Source organism: Talpa europaea, assembly GCF_964194135.1.
Source record: "Talpa europaea genome assembly, chromosome: 5".
Taxonomy (NCBI): Eukaryota; Metazoa; Chordata; class Mammalia; order Eulipotyphla; family Talpidae; genus Talpa; species Talpa europaea.
Genome location: NC_140071.1, coordinates 106768057 through 106790074, shown reverse-complemented (window position 1 = coordinate 106790074; position 22018 = coordinate 106768057). Strand labels below are relative to the sequence as shown.

At 32.6% G+C, this 22018-nt stretch overlaps 1 protein-coding gene across 10 annotated transcripts in view; it reads right to left on the bottom strand.

The window, feature by feature from the left end:
- EPHA5 (EPH receptor A5) overlaps nt 1–22018 on the bottom strand; it is a gene marked incomplete at both ends in the record, with an annotated part of 318509 nt that overhangs the window by 68297 nt on the left and 228194 nt on the right. For 7 of the 10 annotated variants that reach the window (XM_084234099.1, XM_084234102.1, XM_084234104.1 and 4 more), the window contains 2 exons: nt 6009–6114; nt 16218–16377. In XM_084234099.1, coding sequence (XP_084090225.1) covers nt 6009–6114; nt 16218–16377 — 266 coding nt within the window. The remainder of the gene's footprint in view (nt 1–6008; nt 6115–16217; nt 16378–22018) is intronic. The other 3 variants (XM_084234101.1, XM_084234103.1, XM_084234100.1) reach the window with 1 other exon arrangement.

Here is a 22018-nt window from a genome sequence, read left to right as displayed (position 1 = left end):
TTGGAGTAAGTCACTTTAAATTTGGCTTGTGTCATATTCAACCAAAGGAGTCCAAACAATAATGATAATGCTGGAAATATAGTTTGAACCATATTTAAAGAGGTTTGAACTACAGCTTCAGTCCCCCAGTCATATGGTTATTGGACTTTTACTGACAACATATACTATCATCTATGTGAAACAAACCAAATGAGATGTACAGAAGAAGGAATCATGGGTCATCAATGTCATCATTCTAGTAAGCACACTGGAGAGATGAACTTTAACAAAGACTTGGAAGAAGGAGGAAGAGATATGGTTCTCTGGGGCAAGGAAATTTGAGGCATCAGGAAGAGTCTTAAGATTGGATCATTCTTACAATGTTCAAGAAACAACAAGGATTTTGTCAAGCATAAATTGGAACTAACTAAAACCGTGACATAGTAGTATGAGATAGTGCATGCACAACCCATGGAACAGTGCCTGGTAACAGGTGTTAAGACATTCAAGCTAGACATCATTATACTTATTATCATCAATATATCATTGTATCACTTCCATTTGGGGAAGAGACATCTCTTAAGGTTTTACAATACTATGTATACGTTAGAAAGTATCCCGCTTAAGAAGTTCCTATGTTTTGACATTAAATGTCGGTAGAGCCCTGGTACTTATCTAAATTAAATAGTTGCACTCAAAATGTCTACATAATTATATTATTTGGCTTCAAAAGAAATTGAAGAAAAGATTCAAAGTCTAGCAGATTCTAAAGTACTTGTTTTTCGAACATAAGAAATGTGAGAAACATGTAATAACCAAAGTATTTCTTGAATTATTGAATCAGACCATCATTTTGGTCCAAAGAGGGTGGGAGACATCAAGAAGGGAATGACTCTAATTTAAATTCTTTTCTTTATCTCTTATTATTGTAATTGTTTATGAAATTCTATTAATTTATAGGACTACTAAACTAAGGTGGAAAAACTGAGAAAAGGACACTCAAATTTTTTAATTCATATGCTCTGGCCTTATTTTGGTGTTTAAGTATGAGAGGTACTCAATAAATGCTTGTAATGCATGATTAGAGAGACTATGTCATTTGCACTGGCTATAATTTAAGAGATTTAGAAAAGACACAAGAGGCTAAATATTAATACTTGTTACAAGTAACAAGAAAACCTAAAGCTGCATTTTCAATAAATCTCCTTTTCTTGTCTCTAAAGCTCTGGCATGGTCTCTTAATTTTGATAGGTTATTTCAAAGTATAGTATGCACTGACTCCTAAGAAATTTTCACCTTAGGAAACTCAGATTAAATTTATCATTCCAGAAACATTATAGCATTGATGCCACATATAAATAGCCTTAAAGTCATATCTAAGGCAAGGCAGCTTGAGGGAATCCTTCTACCTCTTCAGGAGCTGTTGTATTTTGGTTTTGTTTTCCAAATTTAAAATGGAAAAAAACTTTACTTTTGTGACTTTATATGCGAAAACATGTGTAAATATATGTGGCAGCGCAGGTGTGGAATATATACTTTTCCTCTGAATATATATGTGGAATTTATTGAAAAAACAAAGCTCTAAAAATTTTCTTAAAATTTAAATTCATGAATATGTGACAGTGAGGGTTCAGATTAAAATAATCTTTAATATCAGGATGTTTATATTAAAAAGGTACAAAATAATTTCTGTACACTAAAAGATGTTTTCCTTTGTATTTTCTATACCATTATATTCTGTTAATTTAAGCTTTTTGCTAGATTAAAAGGTATCCAGAAATCAATTTTCAGAATTAGGCCTCATTCTGGCTTGAAATAGGGATACAGAAGAAAAAATCAGCTTAGTGATATCAGCGATTATCTTTAAGGGAAAGAAAAGGAAAGACACATTAAGCCCCCAGACATGTAACTGGAAGAGTATGGATATGACAATCCCATTGGTAAAATACTGATTAAACAGTTTCTATTTATCAGAGTATATATGAGAACAAACATGAAATTAGAATATTAAAAAAGTTATCAATGTGCAATGTCATTACTGACAAAAGAGAAACAATTAAAAGCATTACAACCTGAGTTATATATCAGGAGATTTCACTTATATCTATTCCAGGGTAATAAGTTAATAGCCTTCTGAGAAGGTATGTCAAATGTTTCATAATGTCATGAAAGAAATGATTTTAAATCAATGCGGAAATAGCAAATAAAGGAAATCCTAAACCCTGCAGAAAACACTCTGTGGACTCATTAGCACCTTTAAACATGTAAAGCGCACAAATTCTAAAGTAGGTAGAATCATAAAATGCTACAATTACTTGCCATTTTTATTTTGGACTCTTCTTTCAAAATCAATATTTGTATTATCTTAAATTGTAGAAAGACTTAAAAAGTTTTCTGCATAATCATTCTAGCCTAAAAAGAGTAGAAAGTCTCTGTAAATGATTTAATTTTTATCTTCAATGTCTTTTAGAATAATACAAGTAATTTCCTTTTTTGAATGATTAATCTCATGATATTTAGCATGTTAAAATCTTCAACTTTTCATTTTAATTAGAATACAAATTGTTAGTGAATATGTTTTTTCTCTATAACTTCTCTTGTGTCCAAATAATATAAATTCTCAATAAAAATTACAAGTGATATTAATATTTTTCAATATATCAAAATTAAGTGATTGTATCATCATTCAGTCAAATTATTTACAACTAAAATATATTTGACATAGGAACAAATGTCTGGTTTATAAACTATTAAAGAGAAATTACAGTGATAAAGGAATTTAGTTCCAAATGAGAGGATATGTCATTATGTTTTTGTATGTGTTTATCATAGTTTAGCATAGCCAGGACAGAGAAATGTATATAATAATGCCTTTAAACCATTCCTTGAATGAGTTTTTTTCAATAACTTCTTAGTATTTAAAGATAATTTCCCAATTTTTCTCTTGCTTGACAAATCTTTAGTGAATTAATTCAGAATACTCTAGATACTACAAGGTGGATAAGATTTTATTAGTGCAGACAAAAGTTAAGGAGTTTATGGCCTTCAATGAGATAAGAAATGTCCTTCAAGAATCATATCATTTAAGCCTTTGAATCAATATATTTATATAATATTAACCTAAAATGACTTGTCTATAAAAATTAAAATACAAAGTCCAAAGATGTTTTGCTCATGTGACAAGTACCTTGAAATTCAAGAATGGGTATTCAAAGGAATGAAGAGGAATTTTATGTAATATATTTGTTGCTAAAAAATATGAGCCTCAGATTGTTTTTTGATAAAATTTGTTTTCCTTTAAACTGCTATCTGCTAAGTCCTAGCTTCAGCATACTAGGGTATCATTTAATTAAATTAAGACAAATTTAATTGAATGAATAATGCACAATCATAAAGTATCACTAATTTTTAAATGACAGTACATTAAAAAATGTGTCTCACTGAAGCTTGTAGTTAGTTATGTTGAAAATTAAGCTTTGTTTCTTGGGTTTAGAAGGGATTCCAGTATAACTGAGAAATTATCCTAGAATTATCTTGTTATTCTCATACAGAAAATTCAGGTAAATATGGAATCTGTATGTGGATATATATATATATATATATATATGTATGTTAAAGCTATATTTTCCTGATGTCACTAAATAATTGGTAGACTGTACCTTCTCTCAAACATTTTATCTAATAACCCAGATGTAACAAAGTGGATTATTTTCAAGTAATTTTATGTATGTATTTGGGGAAGAGGTTTTTTGAAAGAAGTGCTGATTCACATACAGGTAGGCAAGAATGCATAGCTGAATGTCATCAGTAAATTCACATTAAGAATACATAGGTTAAATAAATACACTGTGCCAAGTGTACAATAAAATATTTCCTGTGTTTTATGTATCCCTTAGGAACTCTTTTTTTTTTTTTTTTTTTTTTTTTTTAATTTTAATTTTTTTTTTTTTTTTTTAATTTTCTAGAGGCATGTCTTATTTATTTATCTATTTGTTTGTTTGTTTGTTTGTTTATACATGCACTGGGCACAGTCAGAAGCACAGGAGGGTGAGAGAATTCACCAGAGCCAGAGCGGGGAGCAGAGCAGGCAGAAGGACCGAAGTACACTGCTGAGGGGAGCAGTGGGCGGCAGGAGAGGTCTGCGCGCCATGTGGGACCCTCCTCCGGTGGCCGGGGAGCAGCCGGGGATCGAACCGGCGCCGCAGAGGCCGCGGGCAGCTTCGCAACCCAGCGCTCAACCGCTGCGCCACCTGGGAGGCCCTCCCTTAGGAACTCTTAAACACATATATTTGTTGTATTCTAGAACTTGACTCTTTTACCTTTTTATTCATTTCTCCGAAGTGTGAAACTAGCAAAATATTCTATTCTAAAGATCTCTATGTCCCTAAATATAGCAAATTCTTATTGGATTTATTGGAAAGGAAGAAACTAATACATATCTCCATCGTAAGTAAAGGAATGAGATTACAAACCAGTTCTGAAAATGTATTATAGTTATCTTCCATTTGGGATAGGAATGGTATAAAATAGAAAGATAGTTTCATTGGTAGTTATATTTCACTAAACTTAGTTATTTAAATGATCGAAATTTGAGCAGTTTTTCTGAAAAGGGTGGTGAAATCAGCTTATAGTCCAGAAAGCAGAGACAAAGATAGGCCATTCTCTTCAAATGACTTCAGAAAGGAGAAACCAGTGGGGCTCCAACTTCTGTCGGGATGAGGTTAATTGTCTACCACAGAGCACAAACTGTTTTCCAGCAAAAATTTTAAGAAGTTATCATAGTTATTCTAACATTAAAAGTTAGAGATAGATTTTTACACATAGTCTTGAAAACTTTGAAACTTTGAAAACTCTTAAATTAATGTGAGTTAGAAGACATAGAGTTTTCAGATACAAAGAGAAAGAAAGTTCAAGGGAAGTAGCAATGTTTTATGAAAATAGATCGTTAATACTATAATTTGAGGATATAGTCATAAATCTTTTCAGAATACAATATGCAGTCTATTGGAAAGCGCCTAATTCTGTATATTTATGAGTTAAATAGGTGCTGAAGAGTCAAAAGTAAATGAGTTCAACAGTAACAAAATCAATATGAATATAGATTTCCTGACTTTTTTGGACTTTACGGTATATTTTCATATTTGTGCAAGTTTAAATGTTTCCATAAGGACTTTCATCAAATTTTATATAGTAGTTCAACACCTAACACTTTCAAATAGATGGCTCTTATTGCTCATTATAAATGACCTACCAATAGTCTGGATGAAGTATAAAAAAGTTTGTTGTAGGAAAAGAGCACATTCATGCTTTCATTTGCTTATTTTTAAGGAAGATTGTTTATGCTCAATTCAATGTCAGTAAAACCTTTTAGAAAAGCTTTTGTTGAGGCTCTAATTTTTATTTAAAATGAAAATTATAAATATGATGCATTTATTGATATAATAGTCAATAAAATTCATGGATATTAGTATACACAATGATTGGTATATTCATATTGAAAACATTCAGAACTTGAAAATAAAAGCAATTATTAATATGGGATAGTTATTTCCCAAAATGCTTGTTCACCAGAGTATCTCCTTTATATTTACCAACCTATAGGGACAGAATGCTGGCTTACTAGAATTATTAGTGCCATTCCTCTAAAATCTACCCAACACAGACAGAGGCTTTCCAAACATTACAACTGAAACATGCAAACATAAACATTTTCAAAAATCCATTTTGAAGGGAAAAAAATGTCAGAGAAAGATATTGCTATATTAATGACAGAAGAAACACCAGCAAATTAATATCACCAGCAAATCAATATAAATAGTACAACTGGAAAAGAGAAAATGTGTACTTAAAATAAGTTAGCACTACAATAGGAAAAGGAAGGAAGATTTAAGAAATATATCATGCTTTGAGGTTATCTACTGATATATCGCTTGCCTGATTTGTTGGGATGTGCTTAACAGTCAAATGGTCAGATCAAGGTAAGGAAGAACTCAGCTGCAAAAGTTCAGAATCACAGCTTCCTCTCTTACCTTCCACTGAGGAGGAAGCCGATAACCACTGCCAACAAAATGACTCCCACTGTCACAGACACCGCAATTATAGGAATCTGGCTTTGATCGCTGGATGCTGCAACTGCTGATAGGAGACACAGAAAATGGAGTCTGTGGTTAAAGTGATCATATGTATTCAAATAAGAGGTGCTTAATAATCTGTAATCAACACATGGTTTAAGCAATTCATCCATTCTGGGCTGAGATTTCCTCCTAATATCTCTTCTCAAAAGTGTGTAATTGAAAAGACATCTTCAGGAGAAAACATTTACTCTTCGAATGGAAATTCAAAAGAATCACTAAGTATCTGATTATTCCTTGTCATCATAAAAAATGAATGTAATTGTTTGCATAGTATTCATCTAGGAATCTTAGGTTTGCAAGATAAAATGGAACTTAGTCACTCATTTGAAACACCTTAATCTTAATAGGAAGTGCTAAGTATATGAGATTTGACATTTTAGAGTTTGCATGTGGCTGTTATTTAGTTTCTCTAGGGAAAAAAAAAAATCTCATTAACTCAGATAGGATTTGTCCCATAGACATAGGTTGAAATTCAAAATGATGTGGCTATGACCCCAGTAATGTTTAATATAATGACTATTCTGATATTATACAATAAGAAAAGCATTTCAAATAGAATGTAATCAGTAAGTAGGATTACTTTTTCAAAAATATCAATACATTTAAAACTTTGAGAATTCTTCAGTCAGATTAGATTCATTTATGTCATCTATTTTGTAAATAGAGGGATTTAGGTGAAATATTATATATTTTAATAATGTAATTACTATGATTAAAAGAATAGGGATATGATTAAAGAGTTGTAGCCACATAAGCAAGGACATTTTTCTTTTGTTTTTGTAACTACATCTGATTAAAATAAACCTACAGAGAAGAATACATTTTACTAATGTTTTCAAGAAACCCTTAAAAGGATATATGCTGCTAAAGGACATAATTTTGTGACAAATTCAGACTGTCATAAGTTCATTTCTGTGATAACAATTTTTTTAACTGAAAAATGGTTTCTTTTTTTAATATAAATTTTATTTTTATATTCCCCATACAATTGCAACCCCCTTATTTTGACCCCAATCCCTCCCCTCCCATCCCCTACCCCCCATAGAGTGTCTCTGGTTCATAGTTTTTTGTTGATTTTGATTTTCACTTTCTTATAGTTATTCATTTTCCTGGTCCCTTATTTAAGTTTTCTAGATTCCTGCTATGAGTGAGACCATCCGGTATTTTTCTTTTTCTTTCTGGCTTATTTTGCTGACAAGATATTTCTCTGCCTATGAGAAACTGTTATTAAAAATAGCTAAATATAAGAACTTGTTTTCATTTATATTTCAAGATGTTTTTTATATTTTTGATTAACTGATTTTTTTAATTGAGGTAATATGCCTTCATCAGATATTACCACTATAGCATATCCATCACCAAATCACTCCTAGTCCACCACCATAGTCTATTGTGCTTCCCTCCCTCTTTGTTCTTAGTTCTCTCCTGTCTCTTTCCCTGTTGGTGCTTCAGTTCTGTAGTCAGCTATCAAGGACTAATTTTTAATCATGTCTTTATATGATTCTTAGTTTAGTTATTTTATATTCCACAAGATAAATACTGGATGTTGTCACTAATATGCAGTATCAAATTTTAAGTCATCAAAACTAATATGCTTACTTTGCATGTTTCATTAGTTACAACCCCATACCAGATCTTGGTCTTATCAGCAGTTTTTGACATCCAAACACTTTTCTCTCTATTCTCATCACCTCTGTCTTGATTCTTTTTAACCTGATTAACTGACCCTTAGACCATCTTCTTGCACTGATCTACTTTCAACACTTTGAGACTCGTCTTCAAAGCCCATTTTCAACAGTTTGTTCATGTATGAGAACAACTAAATCAATGTTCTTACCCAGCCTTTTCTTAGATGATAATGGTTGTAATTCAATGTCTCTTTCCTCTGTTTTATTCTGTTCTCTGATGTTGAAGACCATGGAAAGGAATTTAAATACTAGAGTTCATTATAAATGATGTAAAACAAAGCTACCTCATCACCATAAGTAGTCTTCCCAAAAAGTTGCTTTATTAAGCTTTGGAAACAGCCCAAATGCCCAAAAATAGATGACTGGATCAAGAAGATGTGGTACATATATACCATGGAATATTACTTAGCATTCAAAAAAGATAAACACATGCAATTTGCAGCAACATGGATGGCGCTGGAAGGGATCATGCTCAGTGAAATAAGCCAAAAAGAAAAAGAAAAATACCGGATGGTCTCATTCATAGCAGGAATCTAGAAAACTTAAATAAGGGACCAGGAAGATGAATAACTATAAGAAAGTGAAAATCAAAATCAACAAAAAACTATGAATCAGAGACACTTTTTGTGGGGTGGGGGGGCGGGAGGGGAGGGGTCAGAATGGGGGGGTTGCAATTGTATGGGGAATATAAAAATAAAATTTATTATTTTATAAAAAAGTTGCTTTATTAACCTCTAAACTAGGATTACAATACTTCCACCATTACTTTTTCTTGGTTCTTTAACTTTCATTTTGACAGGGACACTGTTTCTGGAATAAGTCCTGTAGATTTGGTCATAGGAGGTCAATGACATTTTGATTGGGCTCCAGCTGCTCCCAGTGTTTTTGATTCTCTCATTAATTCCTAACAAAATCAGCTCCACAATGAGTCTTCATCTCTTCAGTACAACTAAACCATCCCCACTTCTAATGTTTTAGAAATACTAAAGTTTATAAATAAAAAAATGAATTCTGAACTCCATGGTTAAATGTAATTGCATAACTTTCTTTTGCTAAATCTAAAACTACTGTTAGAGTTCTTCCTGTTTCTTACAAAACCTTTTTATTTCAAAGAACTTCCTCCAGGAGAAATTTTCATTATCTTATAAGCTAATTCTGTTACTGACAAACCTGAATGAACATATCCTTTTTGGGAAAACAAATCCTTAAACCTAACTTTCTGATTTTAGTTCAATTTGACTGTAGAACCATGACCAAGATTTATTAGACAATGGATCAAGGCAAATTATTTAACCTTGTAAAGTCTCATTTCAATAATCTCTAAATAGAGATAATTTCCCTGAATTATTATATTCATGTTTAGAAATAATACATAAAAAGCAAGTAGCATAGCATTTCATCTATTGCCAGCTTTAAATAAATAGTAGATATTATTTTTACATATTTTATCTTCTGTTTTATTTACCATTTTTATTCTGTCCTACTTTCCTGACTTATCTTCTGAGAATCTTTCCTGCTTTTCCTGTTCTTTCCTGACTCATCTTCTGAAAATCTACCTCATTAAATTATTTCTGAAACTTCTCTTCTTCTGTCTTTGAGCTCCATGAATTACATATTTGCTAATTTCAATGTATATTTCTCCATGTGCCTTACCACTTTCTATAATAACATATTTAACCTTGGTGAACCTATATTTCATTCTTGAAACCTCCTCTTGGTTTCTATGAACTCAGATGAGCTGCTTTCTCTTTTTTCCACAGTAAAGCACTACTTTGTCAGTTCTTCTGGCTCCACTTTCTCTTTCTACATCATATATACAAAAAGTTATTGATGAATATTTCTCTCCTCTTCTATTCTTCCTGTCTTTTCTCTTCCTATCTCCTTTCTCCCTCTTTATAGATGCATCTTTGCTCATGGCATCAGATAACTAAAAGTTGAAGAGTCCCAAATTTGTATATTCAACCCTTATTTGTCTGTAAAACATCACTTTATTTTAAAAAAAGTTTCCTTTATTAAGATTGTATTTTCACATAAAATAAACATGCCTAAAAACATCCCTTAAACCACATTCACCCAAAGGCATTAACAAAATCACATCAATAAATAAACACACCATAAATCTAACCACCAAACCAGATTAATTTTAATGATCTCTTTCTGGTTTCTTGAACTATCATTGATTTCTTAAACCCCTAGTAACCATTAATTACCAAATATGTTGTTTTTCTTTTATGCATTTCTTCCCTCATCCAACACTCATTTATTTGATTCAAATTTGCTAGAATATTGGTCAAAGCCTCTTAGAAATATCTAAAATAAAGCCACTTTGATCTTGTTTCTTAGATCAAAAAGCTAACAGATGTTTAAAACCTATGAGGAAAAAATTCTGAATTTTCAAGGTAGCATTCAAAAGTCTTTCTTCTGAATCTAACAACTCTTTGGGTTTCAGTGTACCACTTTGGGAACTCTCAAAGATTTGGATTTAGAGGAAGGGGACATGATTAATGAGAATTAGGGGTAAAAACAGAAAATTTAGGCTAACAAATAATAATTTGAAGGAAAAATTATGGGTACATAGTAATACCAAGTGTTTCATTTTACATAATTTTCAAGATCTAATTTAACAATGTGATAAAATATGCTCCTAGGTACAAGCAAATACTTTGCATCAAAATCATTTCTAATAGTATATTAAATGTTCTTGAATAATATATGTTATGGAAATATTTTGTAAGTAATACCAAATCACATTTGTATTTGTATGTTTTTATCTATGCCCACTGTAAATTAAATTTAAAGTAATAAAAATCAAGGGATCTTGAAGAAAAAAATTTAAAATCACATTTTCATGTATATTTTGAAATTTATAAAAATTTCTAATTTCCCATTGGGTTTAAGTTACTGATTATTTCATAATTTATTTGTAAGTTATTTCTAATGAAAAATGATTCATCAAGATTTTGTAGTATTTATTCCTTTGATTCCCAAGCCAGCATTAATAATATCCCCTTTCATATCAACCAAGTTGGAAATACATAGAATTTATAGGGCACTGTTAAGCCCTTCATGTTTATTCATTCCTTAGGAACATAAAAATAATTAATAAGCCTAGTGTGATCCATGATTATCCTGTTAATATGTTGTTAGACTTTGTAATATTCAACGATATAAACCTCTAGTCACTCATATTTCCAATTTCATTATGTATTTTTATTAATAATTAGTTGATTTATTATGTACTTTTGAAAGAATAGCTGTTTTGGGAAAACTAAAAATTTTGCAACAATTTAACACTAGTATAAAAGGATCTCACAAAAATTAATATTCTTGAGTCAATAATGATTTTTTCAGTCTTATATATTTATATGATCCATGGTAACTTCAAGATTCCATATGTTGGGCCTCCCCTGGTGGCGCAGCGGTTGAGCACTGGGCTGCGAAGCTGCCCGCAGCCTCTACAGTGCCGGTTCGGTCCCCGGCCGCCGGGCGAGGGTCCCACATGGCGCGACAGACCTCTCCTGCCGCGTCTGCTGCTCCCCTCAGCAGTGTATTTCACCACTCTGCCTGTTCTGTTCCCCACTCTGGCTCTGGTGAATTCTCTCACCCTCCCGCACTTCTGGCTGTACCCAATGCTTGCATAAATAAATAAATAAATCTTAAAAAAAAAAAAAGATTCCATATGTTGAAAAATGACATTTTCCATTTACTTTGCTCCAACACCCTTTGTGTTTACCAAATACAAAGTTGTAGGCAATCACTAACTGATCCAGCGATTGTATTATTGAGCATAAATACCAGGAAATTAAAAATTAGGTTGAAACAAAAACAGATATAAATGTTCATAGCATCTTTTTTTTATAACAGCAAAAGCTGGAATCAGTGCAGATGTCCATCAACAGATGAATGATTAGACAAACAGTGGTATGTGCAACCCATGCAGTACTCCCTAAATATGAAAATAAATAACCTTGTTCTACACAACAGCTTGGATGAATCTCCAGGGAATTATTCTGAGTCAAAAATGCCTGTTTCAAACTAAAAGTTCACATACTGTATGATTCCATTTATAAAACATTTTTAAATGTCAAAATTTTGGAAATGGATGCTTCCAAAATAGTGGTTGCCAGGGATTAGTTATGGCACAGGAATTGCTACTGAAGACAGTGGGTGATGTGGGTGATTTTTTAAGACAGTAATACAAAGAATCCATGATATTGTAATATTTTGTATTTTGACTGGGATGGTAGGTACAAAAACCTACAAAGATAACTACTGTATAGAAATTCATACACACAATTTCAAAGGACCACCAGCAACAGTGCTGGTCTCTAAAAGCAAATAATAGGGAGGCCAAACAAAACAAAACAACAACAACAAAAAACCAAATAGCAGTATGTTTTCTTAGTAGACTACTATGCTACAGAGAACAAATCACCAGAACCTAATCACTAAGATATGGAAGATCTGTTCTTCTTATCAAACATAGAGTTCAAAATTTCCAAGAGGGCCTCCCCTGGTGGCGCAGGCACTTGAGTGCTGCGCTGTGAAGCTGTCCACAGCTGCAATGGTGGTTTGATCGATTCCTGCCAGCAGGCGAGGGTCCCACATGGCGCGGCAGACCTCTTCTGTCACTCCTGCAGCTCCCCTCAGTGGTGAATTTCATCAGTCTGCCTGTTCTATTCCCCACTCTGTCTCTGGTGAATCCTCTCACCCTCCTGCAAATCTGGCCTGTACCCTGGTTCTTGTATACATACATAAATAAATAAATAAATAAATAAATATTTTTTTAAAAAAGAAGTTCAAAGAAATGGAAAAAACAGAAAAACTGATGGAAGATATAAAAAGAAAACTCAGAAAAAATTAATGTTCTGAGAAATAAAATTAGCAAACTCCATTCTAAATGGAGTTTTAGAAAGGAAAAAGACAAATAGATGACATTAAAAATTCTAGGGAAGGCTATAAAAGCACATGAATTAAATGGAAAATCAAATCAGTACCTGTGAAGATGATAATGCACAAAGAATCCAGATGAAATAAGAGAGAGAGGAAGGGAAAAAATGATGAAACACTTTGAGAATTATCAAACTGCATGAAGAAGAACAATATAAGAATAATGGATATCCCAGAGAGCAAAAGGAGGGAATAGAGGACAGAAAATTTATTTGAAGAAATAAAAGAGGAAAACATTCCATTCCTGGAGAAGGAACTAATAATACACATCCATGAAGCCAGAAGAACACCAGGGTACCTAATAATGAGACCTGCAGAAAGACATATACAAGTGAAACTTCCATGAGTTCAAGACAAAGAAGTAATATTGGAGCTGTCTGGATGAAGAAGCAAATAAATGGTCAGGGAACTCCAATCTGACTAACACTGGAATTCTCTGAAGATAATAATGGTTAGTCAATAATAATGTATCCTGCAGACTAATACATCAGATAAGAAAGAAAGAAAGACCCTCTAGAAAAAGCTGAGACAGTTTGCAAACACAAGCTCACCCCCCCCCCCATCTAAACTAAAGAAAGGAACATCTTCAAAGAACTGAACAGGAAATAGAACCATAAAATTCAGGACAAAATGGCAGAAGCAGACTTTTATATATCAATAATAACTGTACATTTAAATGGACTGAATTCATGCATTAAAGGACACAAATGTCTGGCTGGATAAGTAAATAGATGAAACTTACTGTTGTCTCCAAAAAATAAATCTGAACCCCCAAAATAAGCACAGACGCAGAGTAATGGGTTTGAAAATAATCCTACATGTAAATGGGATACAAAGAAAAGCAGGCACAGTCATATTTATATCACCTAACATAGATTTCAAGAGACGGGAATGGCAACAATAAAATTATAAAAAGGAACAATACATTAGGATGACCTAACACTCATCAATGTATTCTTAACAAATGAAGGAATTTCAAAATATACAAGACAATTACTATCAAATCTGAAAATAGAAATTAGGAAAAACACATTCATGACGTGTGACATAAAAACTCTGCTAACACCAATGAACAGATCAACTAGAATAAAAATTTAAATAAGGACACAGTAGCCTTTAACAAGAAATTAGACCACAAGGGCTTGATACTCATTTATAGGGCATTGCATCCTCCAAAACCTGAATAGACATTATTCTCAAGAGCACATAGGACATTCTCCAGCTTTGACTACACAAGACAAGTTTTAACAAATTCATGAAGATTGAAATCATATCAGTCATCTTCTATGACCATAAAGGTATATTAAACTAGAAATCAACCATAAAAAGAAAGTAGGAAAATCCTCCATATGTGGAAATAGAACAAATGACTACTAAATGACTTTTAGGTTAATGAGGAAATCCAAAAGAATAATCAACAAATACCTCAAGGCAAATGCCAAGGAGGATACAACCTTCCAGAACTTATGGAACACAGCAAAAGCTACACTAAGAGGTGATTATGCAGCAATATAGCCCCACTTAAGAAAGAACTTAAGTAAATAACCTTACCTATCACCTCAATGAATTAGAAAAAGGTCAACAAATAAAACCAAAAGCCAGTAGAATAAAGGAAATAATTAGAGCATAAATAAATAAAATACAAATTAAACAGACAGTCCAAAATATTAAAAAAAATCACAACCTGATTCTTTGAAAAAATAAATAAAATAGTTTCAAACTCCAGTTAGTTTCAAAAAGAAAAAAGAGGGAAATTCAAATAAATAGGATCAGACATGAAAGAGAAGTCACAACAGACATTGCAAAAAATTGCAATTTGGTTAAATGTGCTCAAGACAGAAATGTATCTTGATTTTCTAAAGAACTGAATTGTGTAAGTTTTTAGAAAATTTAGTTTAATAATTCTAATCTTCACAAAGTAAATTTGATAGGTAAACTGTCATTTTGTTGATTTTAAAAGGACAAAAGCATTTTACTTTTTCATTTTTAAATTGCTAGATCTTTCATATCCTAACTCATATCAAATACACACACACACACACACACATTTCATGCTATTCTCATGTGTTATTTCTTTCATAGCCAAACTTTCATAGTATCACTTCTCTGATCTATAAATAGAATAAATTATTGTCTTCTTATAATTCTACTTTTAAAATGTTTGCTTTACATTCAAAAAAGATAAACACATGCAATTTGCAGCAACATGGATGGCGCTGGAAGGGATCATGCTCAGCGAAATAAGCCAAAAAGAAAAAGAAAAATACCGGATGGTCTCACTCATAGCAGGAATCTAGAAAACTTAAAAAAGGGACCAGGAAAATGAATAACTATAAGAAAGTGAAAATCAAAATCAACAAAAAACTATGAACCAGAGACACTTTTAGGGGGGCGGGGGCGGGAGGGGAGGGATTGGGGTCAGAATGGGGGGGCTGCAATTGTATGGGGAATATAAAAATAAAATTTATTATTTAAAAAAAAAGAAACATAAAGGCACAGAGATATAAAGGCACAGGAGAGATACAAAGACACTGAATATGTAAATTAATATAACCTAAAAATATGGTTATTGGGGTCCTCCCAGGTGGCGCAATGGGTTAAGCACCACACTAAGAGGCAATCCACAGCCTCTGCAGCACGAGTTCGAGCCCAGACCGGCCAGGGAGCTACCCACATGGCGCAGCAGACATTTCCTGTCTCTCCCGCTGCTCCCCTCAGCAGTGTATTTCAGTCAGCCTGCCTGTTCTGCTCCCCACTCTGTCTCTGGTTCATCCTCTCATCCCCCCAACCCTGCATCTCTGGCCTGTACCCCAGCTCTTGTATGCATAAATAAATAAATCTTTAAAAAATAAATAAATAAATAAATAAATAAAATGTTTGCTTTAGGATGCTAATTTAAATATTTTGTTTGTCACTAACAAAGAATGATTTTTATCCTTTTTCATGAAGAATTGAAAAAAAGATACAAGAAGATTTTCCAGAATTATTTCCTAGGTCCTCCACCCAGATATATTGCCAGAGATTTATTTTTTAAAAGTCAGCTTGGTTCCTTAGTGCACCATTTACTTGCCAAACACAATACTAATGAAAGTTCCCTGTGGAATTTTCATAAAAAGACTAAGCATGGTAACATAGCTCAATAAAACAAGTAAAAAGTAAATGGCAATAATTCAATGAAGTATGTTAGCAGTGCAAAGAAAGTCTTTCAAAGCAAGGTTTAAACATTTCTTAAGGATCTCCTGATGTTTCATCTCCCAATAGACTAAATGTGATGTGGAGCAGGGACTGATGTGTTAACCCACTAACCTACCATAATAGCATGACAGATGCTTCCTACCTGAAGAGGTCATGCCTAGGAGAGGAGGAGCAGGAGACTGACAGAATGCCCATGGAGAGTATTGATCCACTGACTCTTTCCTGGTAACCATTACAGAGACATGAGTTGACAGTAATTAAAATGACTTACACACTGGGGTGGTTTCAAACTCAAATCTTCGACTGAAGACACCATAGCCTGCTGCTGTGCGTGCTCGAATTTGGAAGACATATACCGAAGCTGGCTTCAAGCCCTCTGCAGTAATAGTTGTCTCTTTAGATTTGATAATTGTATAGCTGGTCTCTTGGTCCTTGTATTAAAAATAAACATAGGAAATAAACACAAAAATTGGCATATGATTTCATAATAAAAGCAAACCTTAGAATAATTGATCAAAATAGAAATCAGCACCTACACATTTGCTATCCGTACAGATATGTTTTAGGAAACAAACCTACATACTCTACACATTTATTTATATTTATTTATGTAGAGCCTTAAAGTATCTTCTAGGACTCAAAATTAGTGGATGACTTGTCCTGGGCCACCTACCACCTTTACCTGTGTCAGAAATAAATATGCAGTGTTTTAAAATATAACTTGGAGATAAATCATTTCATTGAATATACTTTAGTCTTATTATTTGTGGGTTTGCTGTTCTTAGAAATGTTTTGTTGGAACACATCTAACATGCTGTATGTTTATAGAGGAAGGTGGTAATATCTCACACTGCCAGAAAAGATTTATGCTTTACATCTTCAGTGAATTTGATTTCTAATTATATTTAGAGCTTGAGAGAGGAAGGACTAGTTCACTGGAGAATTTTAATTTCAATGAATTAAATATGAATTAATTTAGATTCAATTCATTAAGCCCTATATTAAGTATTAAGGGAGTATTAAGGAAAAATGTAAATCGGGAATTTTTTTTTTCCATTTTAAAACTCTATTTTTTCACTTTAATGTTTTGGGGGTAGATGAATAGTGAATAGAGATGAAGTGGGAAGAACATCACTGGAAGTATAGTTTACTATACTTGAAATAAAGAGTAACTATTCCTATTTTGACTGCTAATGAAAATATCTACCTGGCATCTGTAACTGCTTATTATTGCTGAAGTTACTGTGATTGAAAATCAAATCTTAGACCTATATAGATTTTAAATACACTAAGTCCCTGTCTTGAACTTTGTCCTCCCTTGTATTTTTTCTGTGTGAATTTTTCACTGAACTTGTTTTTCTCTGAATATTTTTCCACATTTCTGTAGATATTAAAGAATTAAAGAAAGGTAATGGCCAGATATTTCCCTCTTTTTAAGAATCAGTCTTTCCTTACAATAATTTGATTAATGAGTACAAACCATCATTTTCTAAACATTTCAGGTAATTTTCTCTTTATAAATAGAAATGTGTGTTGATTTATATTTTCAAAGCAAATGGAGATAACATATACAGAGCTTTTTTTCCAAATAAGAGGAAACAAGAATGTAATATTCACTTCTCAAGCACTCTAATAGATAGTATAGTTATTAATCTTCACAACACTGTATACTGAAAAGCAAAACAAATGTAAGCCATGCTCCTCCTTCTCCCTTGAAGTTTAAAATCAGTTACAGTATAGTAATAGTACTGTAACTTTGGTATAGACCCTGAAAGCATGTGGTAAAAGTACACTAAATCCATCTTAAAATTTTTTCCTTAGTTTTTGTATGTGTAAAATTAGAGTAGAGATTGTTGCCTGGGTAAGCTGACACAGGTAATGTATGTGAAAACACTTAATAAACTATGAAGTATAGATGTTTTAGCTTTCATAGTTGTTATTTTTTCCAATTTGACATATCAAACTTGACCTCCAACAACTTCCTATATACAATCAATTAATCTAAAATATATAATCTGTAAATATTCTTTTTAAAAAAGCTTTAGCATTTCTCATTTAATGTTTAAACATAAAAAATTATCTTGGGGTTAGTATATCCAAATATCTTTCCAAATAGGTATGATCTATGTTCTAATTTAAATAGGCTTTCTGACCAACTGTATGCAAATTATTGACTCCTATATTTTTATATTTATTATTTTTAAGATAAAAAATGAAAGTGTTTATTGTCAGCTAACCTGAATGTCAAAAAATGTGATTCTGACTATAAGAAATGACATTAGAATTAAATCCAAATCTACAGAAAAAAGGAAGAACATCATAAATGATAAGTATGTGGGTATATAAAAAATGTTATAAATATTCTTAATTTTGTTCAGAATTTTGTTTAAAGCAAAACTTTTAATGACAATATACAGTTTATTATGAATGAATATAGAGGACAATACTGGCACATAGGATGAATATAAATGAAAGAAACCCAATGACTGTTGATATATGAATGCATTTTTTTAATTCACAAAGTGATTTAAGTGCCTAGTCATTAAAGTGTTTAGGAAATTTTATTTGTTTTGCAAAGGTTTAGATAAAGTAGACAATTAAATCTTATGCTACTTTTCCTTTTAATGTCAATTATTTTTCATTCATAAATATTTATTTCTTTTCTTATCTACTCCATTACTATTTCTATATGCTAAGGGTAAAACAGTAAATGTAAAGAATTAAAAAAACAGATAATTTCTTGATGGACTCCTTGTAAAAGGGATAAAAAGCTTCTATAAACAATTATAGTGAAATTCTAGAGTATTCACGCTTAAAACACAATGTGCAAGATTGCCTCAATAACATTATATTTTACAATTTGTCAATGATCTTAGCAGTGACTTTCAGTAAGAAATGATTAAATGTTTGTTCACAATTATTTTCATTTTGTTTATATGGAATTTAAGTTAGTGAAAAAAGTCTAGAAAAAATTAAAATATTTGATTCTGTATATGTTATGTCCATTTGCTTTAAAAATATAAATCAGCACACATTTCTATTTATAAATAGAAAATTACCTGAAATGTTTAGAAAATGGTGGCTTATACTCATTAATCAAATGATTGTAAGGAAAGACTAATTCTTAAAAAGAGGGAAAAATCAAGCCACTACCTATCTTTAATTCTTTAATTCTTTAATTCTTTCTACAGAAATGTAATAAATGTGGAAAAATCTTCAGGGAAATACAAGTTCAGTGAAAAATTCACACAGAAAAATTGACTAATTATGATTTTTATATAAAATGCTAACCTTTGTAACGTAAAATAAGTATTATATTATAGGAGAACATAGGAATGTCAGGATAGAATTCCAGTCATGTTATTATTAAGTTTGTATGTAAATGTGAGTATACAACTCGACCTAGTTTTTTCTTCTTTAAAATGTAATGAAATTACTTATCAAGAGAATTGTGAGGACATAAGGCTAGAGAAAATTTACTTAACATCTTAGCACAATTTCTATAATATTAGGTTGTACAATGGCAAATCCTAGAACCAATAGCCTAATCCTATAGCATGATGGCAAAAGTAAAAAAAAAAAAAATTAAAGCTTACATGATTGAAGTCACAGCTAATATGTTTTGCATAAAAGTTAGAAATTGGCATTTTTGCTAAAAGACAAAAAATATTATAAGAATATAAGAATGCTATTCCTTGAAATAATGCATGATCTAATACTAATTGTACAAAATTGTAGGACAGTCTGTCTGATTTATCTATTAACATTATGTATGTCTCAGTGGTTCCTTATTGCAGGTATAACTGCACATTGTGTCTCTGAGTTAGCTGAATACTGTATATTGAAGCAAAGCATATACCTACATTGTAAAAATCCACAAACATACATTGTGAATGATAAAAGTATCTTCCAAAACATGCTTCTATTCTATCACTTTCAATTATTCTTATTGCAATTTCCATCAAATCACAAACTCTATATATACATCTTAACACCCACAACCACCTGGCTGCCAAGTCCTTGGTCAGGGCAGTGGCTTTTGCTGCTTTCATGCCCCTGCTGAGCAAATGAGCTACATTCCCCAGCTGCTTAGCAAACACTGCTCACATGCAGCGAGGGGAGGGCCTCTGCAGAAGGAGCCAGCTGGCAACCACCCTGCCAAAGGGCAGCTTCCCTTTGCTTTTGCCTTTAATTAAGAGATGGCAATGGGCCCATCACCATGCAGGAGCAGAGAGGCCCAATGACCTCTATTAGAGCAGGGCAATCACGGGCAGAAATGCCAGCTGGCAAATGCATGAGCCCTGGAAAGCTATACCACCTGTGTCTGGCCAAAAGCCATCCAATAAAATAGTAGTGTCATTCTGAAAGTTCAAAATGAACTCTGGAAACCTATCAGGACCCCCACCTCAATGCATGGTACAAAAACTCATTATCCTTTTTATTTTCCCTACTTAAAGTGTTAAGAAAAAACTTCTGTGTATTTCATTGATATGTGCAAAAATTTTGCTTGACAAAGAGTCCAGGATTAATATTATCAATGCAGAAAAGAAAATACTGATGGAAGTTTATAACTTCTCCCAAATAACATGTAAAATTTTGCTCCTTTCAAAGGATGTAAACAAGCAACTTATTATTCATTATTGAGGATATGTATAGAAATCACTTTCTAAAATCATAATTTTGTATTATACAGGTAATAGAATATATTAATGTGGCTTTAAATAGAAAACCAAATTTTAATGTAATGCATATATTTAAGCAATTAGACTATGTATAAAATAAATAAAACTTATTAGAATAGATACTAACAGAAAATAACTCTTGCCCATCATTCATTCAACAACTCTTTAACAGAGTCATCAGCTAAGAGAAAAGATCAATCATTGCACCTATTGAATTGTACATATATAAGACCCATGAATTTGCTGATAAATAAAAGTATAAACAATAAAATGTTACTTATAAAGCAAAAATAGGATTTTTCCTTAAAGACACAAGAGGAAAAAAAAAACAGTCATTGATATAGTTAGTTGTTGCAAGGTAAGGAAAAGGAAGCAGGGAATTAAATATTTGTCAAACTTTTAGTTTACCTGCTTTATTTCCTCTAAAATTCATATATTCAAAATATAGCTTTTAGTTTAGTTATTTTCAAATGCCATTATGCATTGGAATTTCTTTTAAAATAAACTAAAATCACAACAAAATTTGGAAACATGTTTATAAAATGATCTAATATATGTTCATATGTAGATGTATAACTACTTATCTGGCTTTACTTTAGTATTCAGATTAATAAAGTCTATGAAAGCTTGAATAAGAAATGTAAAACTTAACAATTATTTTTGGCTATAGCATGTGTTTAAATTATAGGCCTAAAGAATATACATTGCGGGCCTCCCCTGGTGGGGCAGTGGTTGAGCGCTGGGCTGCGAAGCTGCCCGCAGCCTCTGCAGCGCCAGTTCGATCCGCGGCTGCCGGCAAGGGTCCCACATGGCGCACAGACCTCTCCTGCCGCCCGCTGTTCCCCTCAGCAGTGTACTTCATCAGTCTGTCTGCTCTACTCTCCCCTCTGGCTCTTGTGAATTCTCTCAACCTCTCGCGCTTCTGACTGTACCCAGTGTTTGCATAAATAAATAAATATTTTTTTTTTTAAAAAAAGGAATATACATTGCAATTTGGACTACTACTCCCCCAAAATTATGACTCAGTGAGGAACATTAATGTAATGACATTTTACATGATTTACCCATTGTAGGGTAAATAATTGTCAGGCTTTTCTGCCATCCCGCCATTAGGATTGATGATGGATCCCTGCGGTCCTGAATGCATGCCTGGTGTAGGGCACCAGAAGTAGGGTGTGGGCATGCATAGGTAGATGCACCTGGGCTAAGATGGGGCTTATAAGGGCAGCATCACGGGGACTCCAATAGAGCGAAAGGAATGGAACTATCAGAAGAAGCAGAAGCAGCAGAGAAGCAGGGACCACGAGAGCAGGGACCACGCCGAAGAGCCCAGAAAGAGTGGAGATATGCCAGGGGCTAGGAGACCTGCCAGCCACCTGGCCCCCCAGCA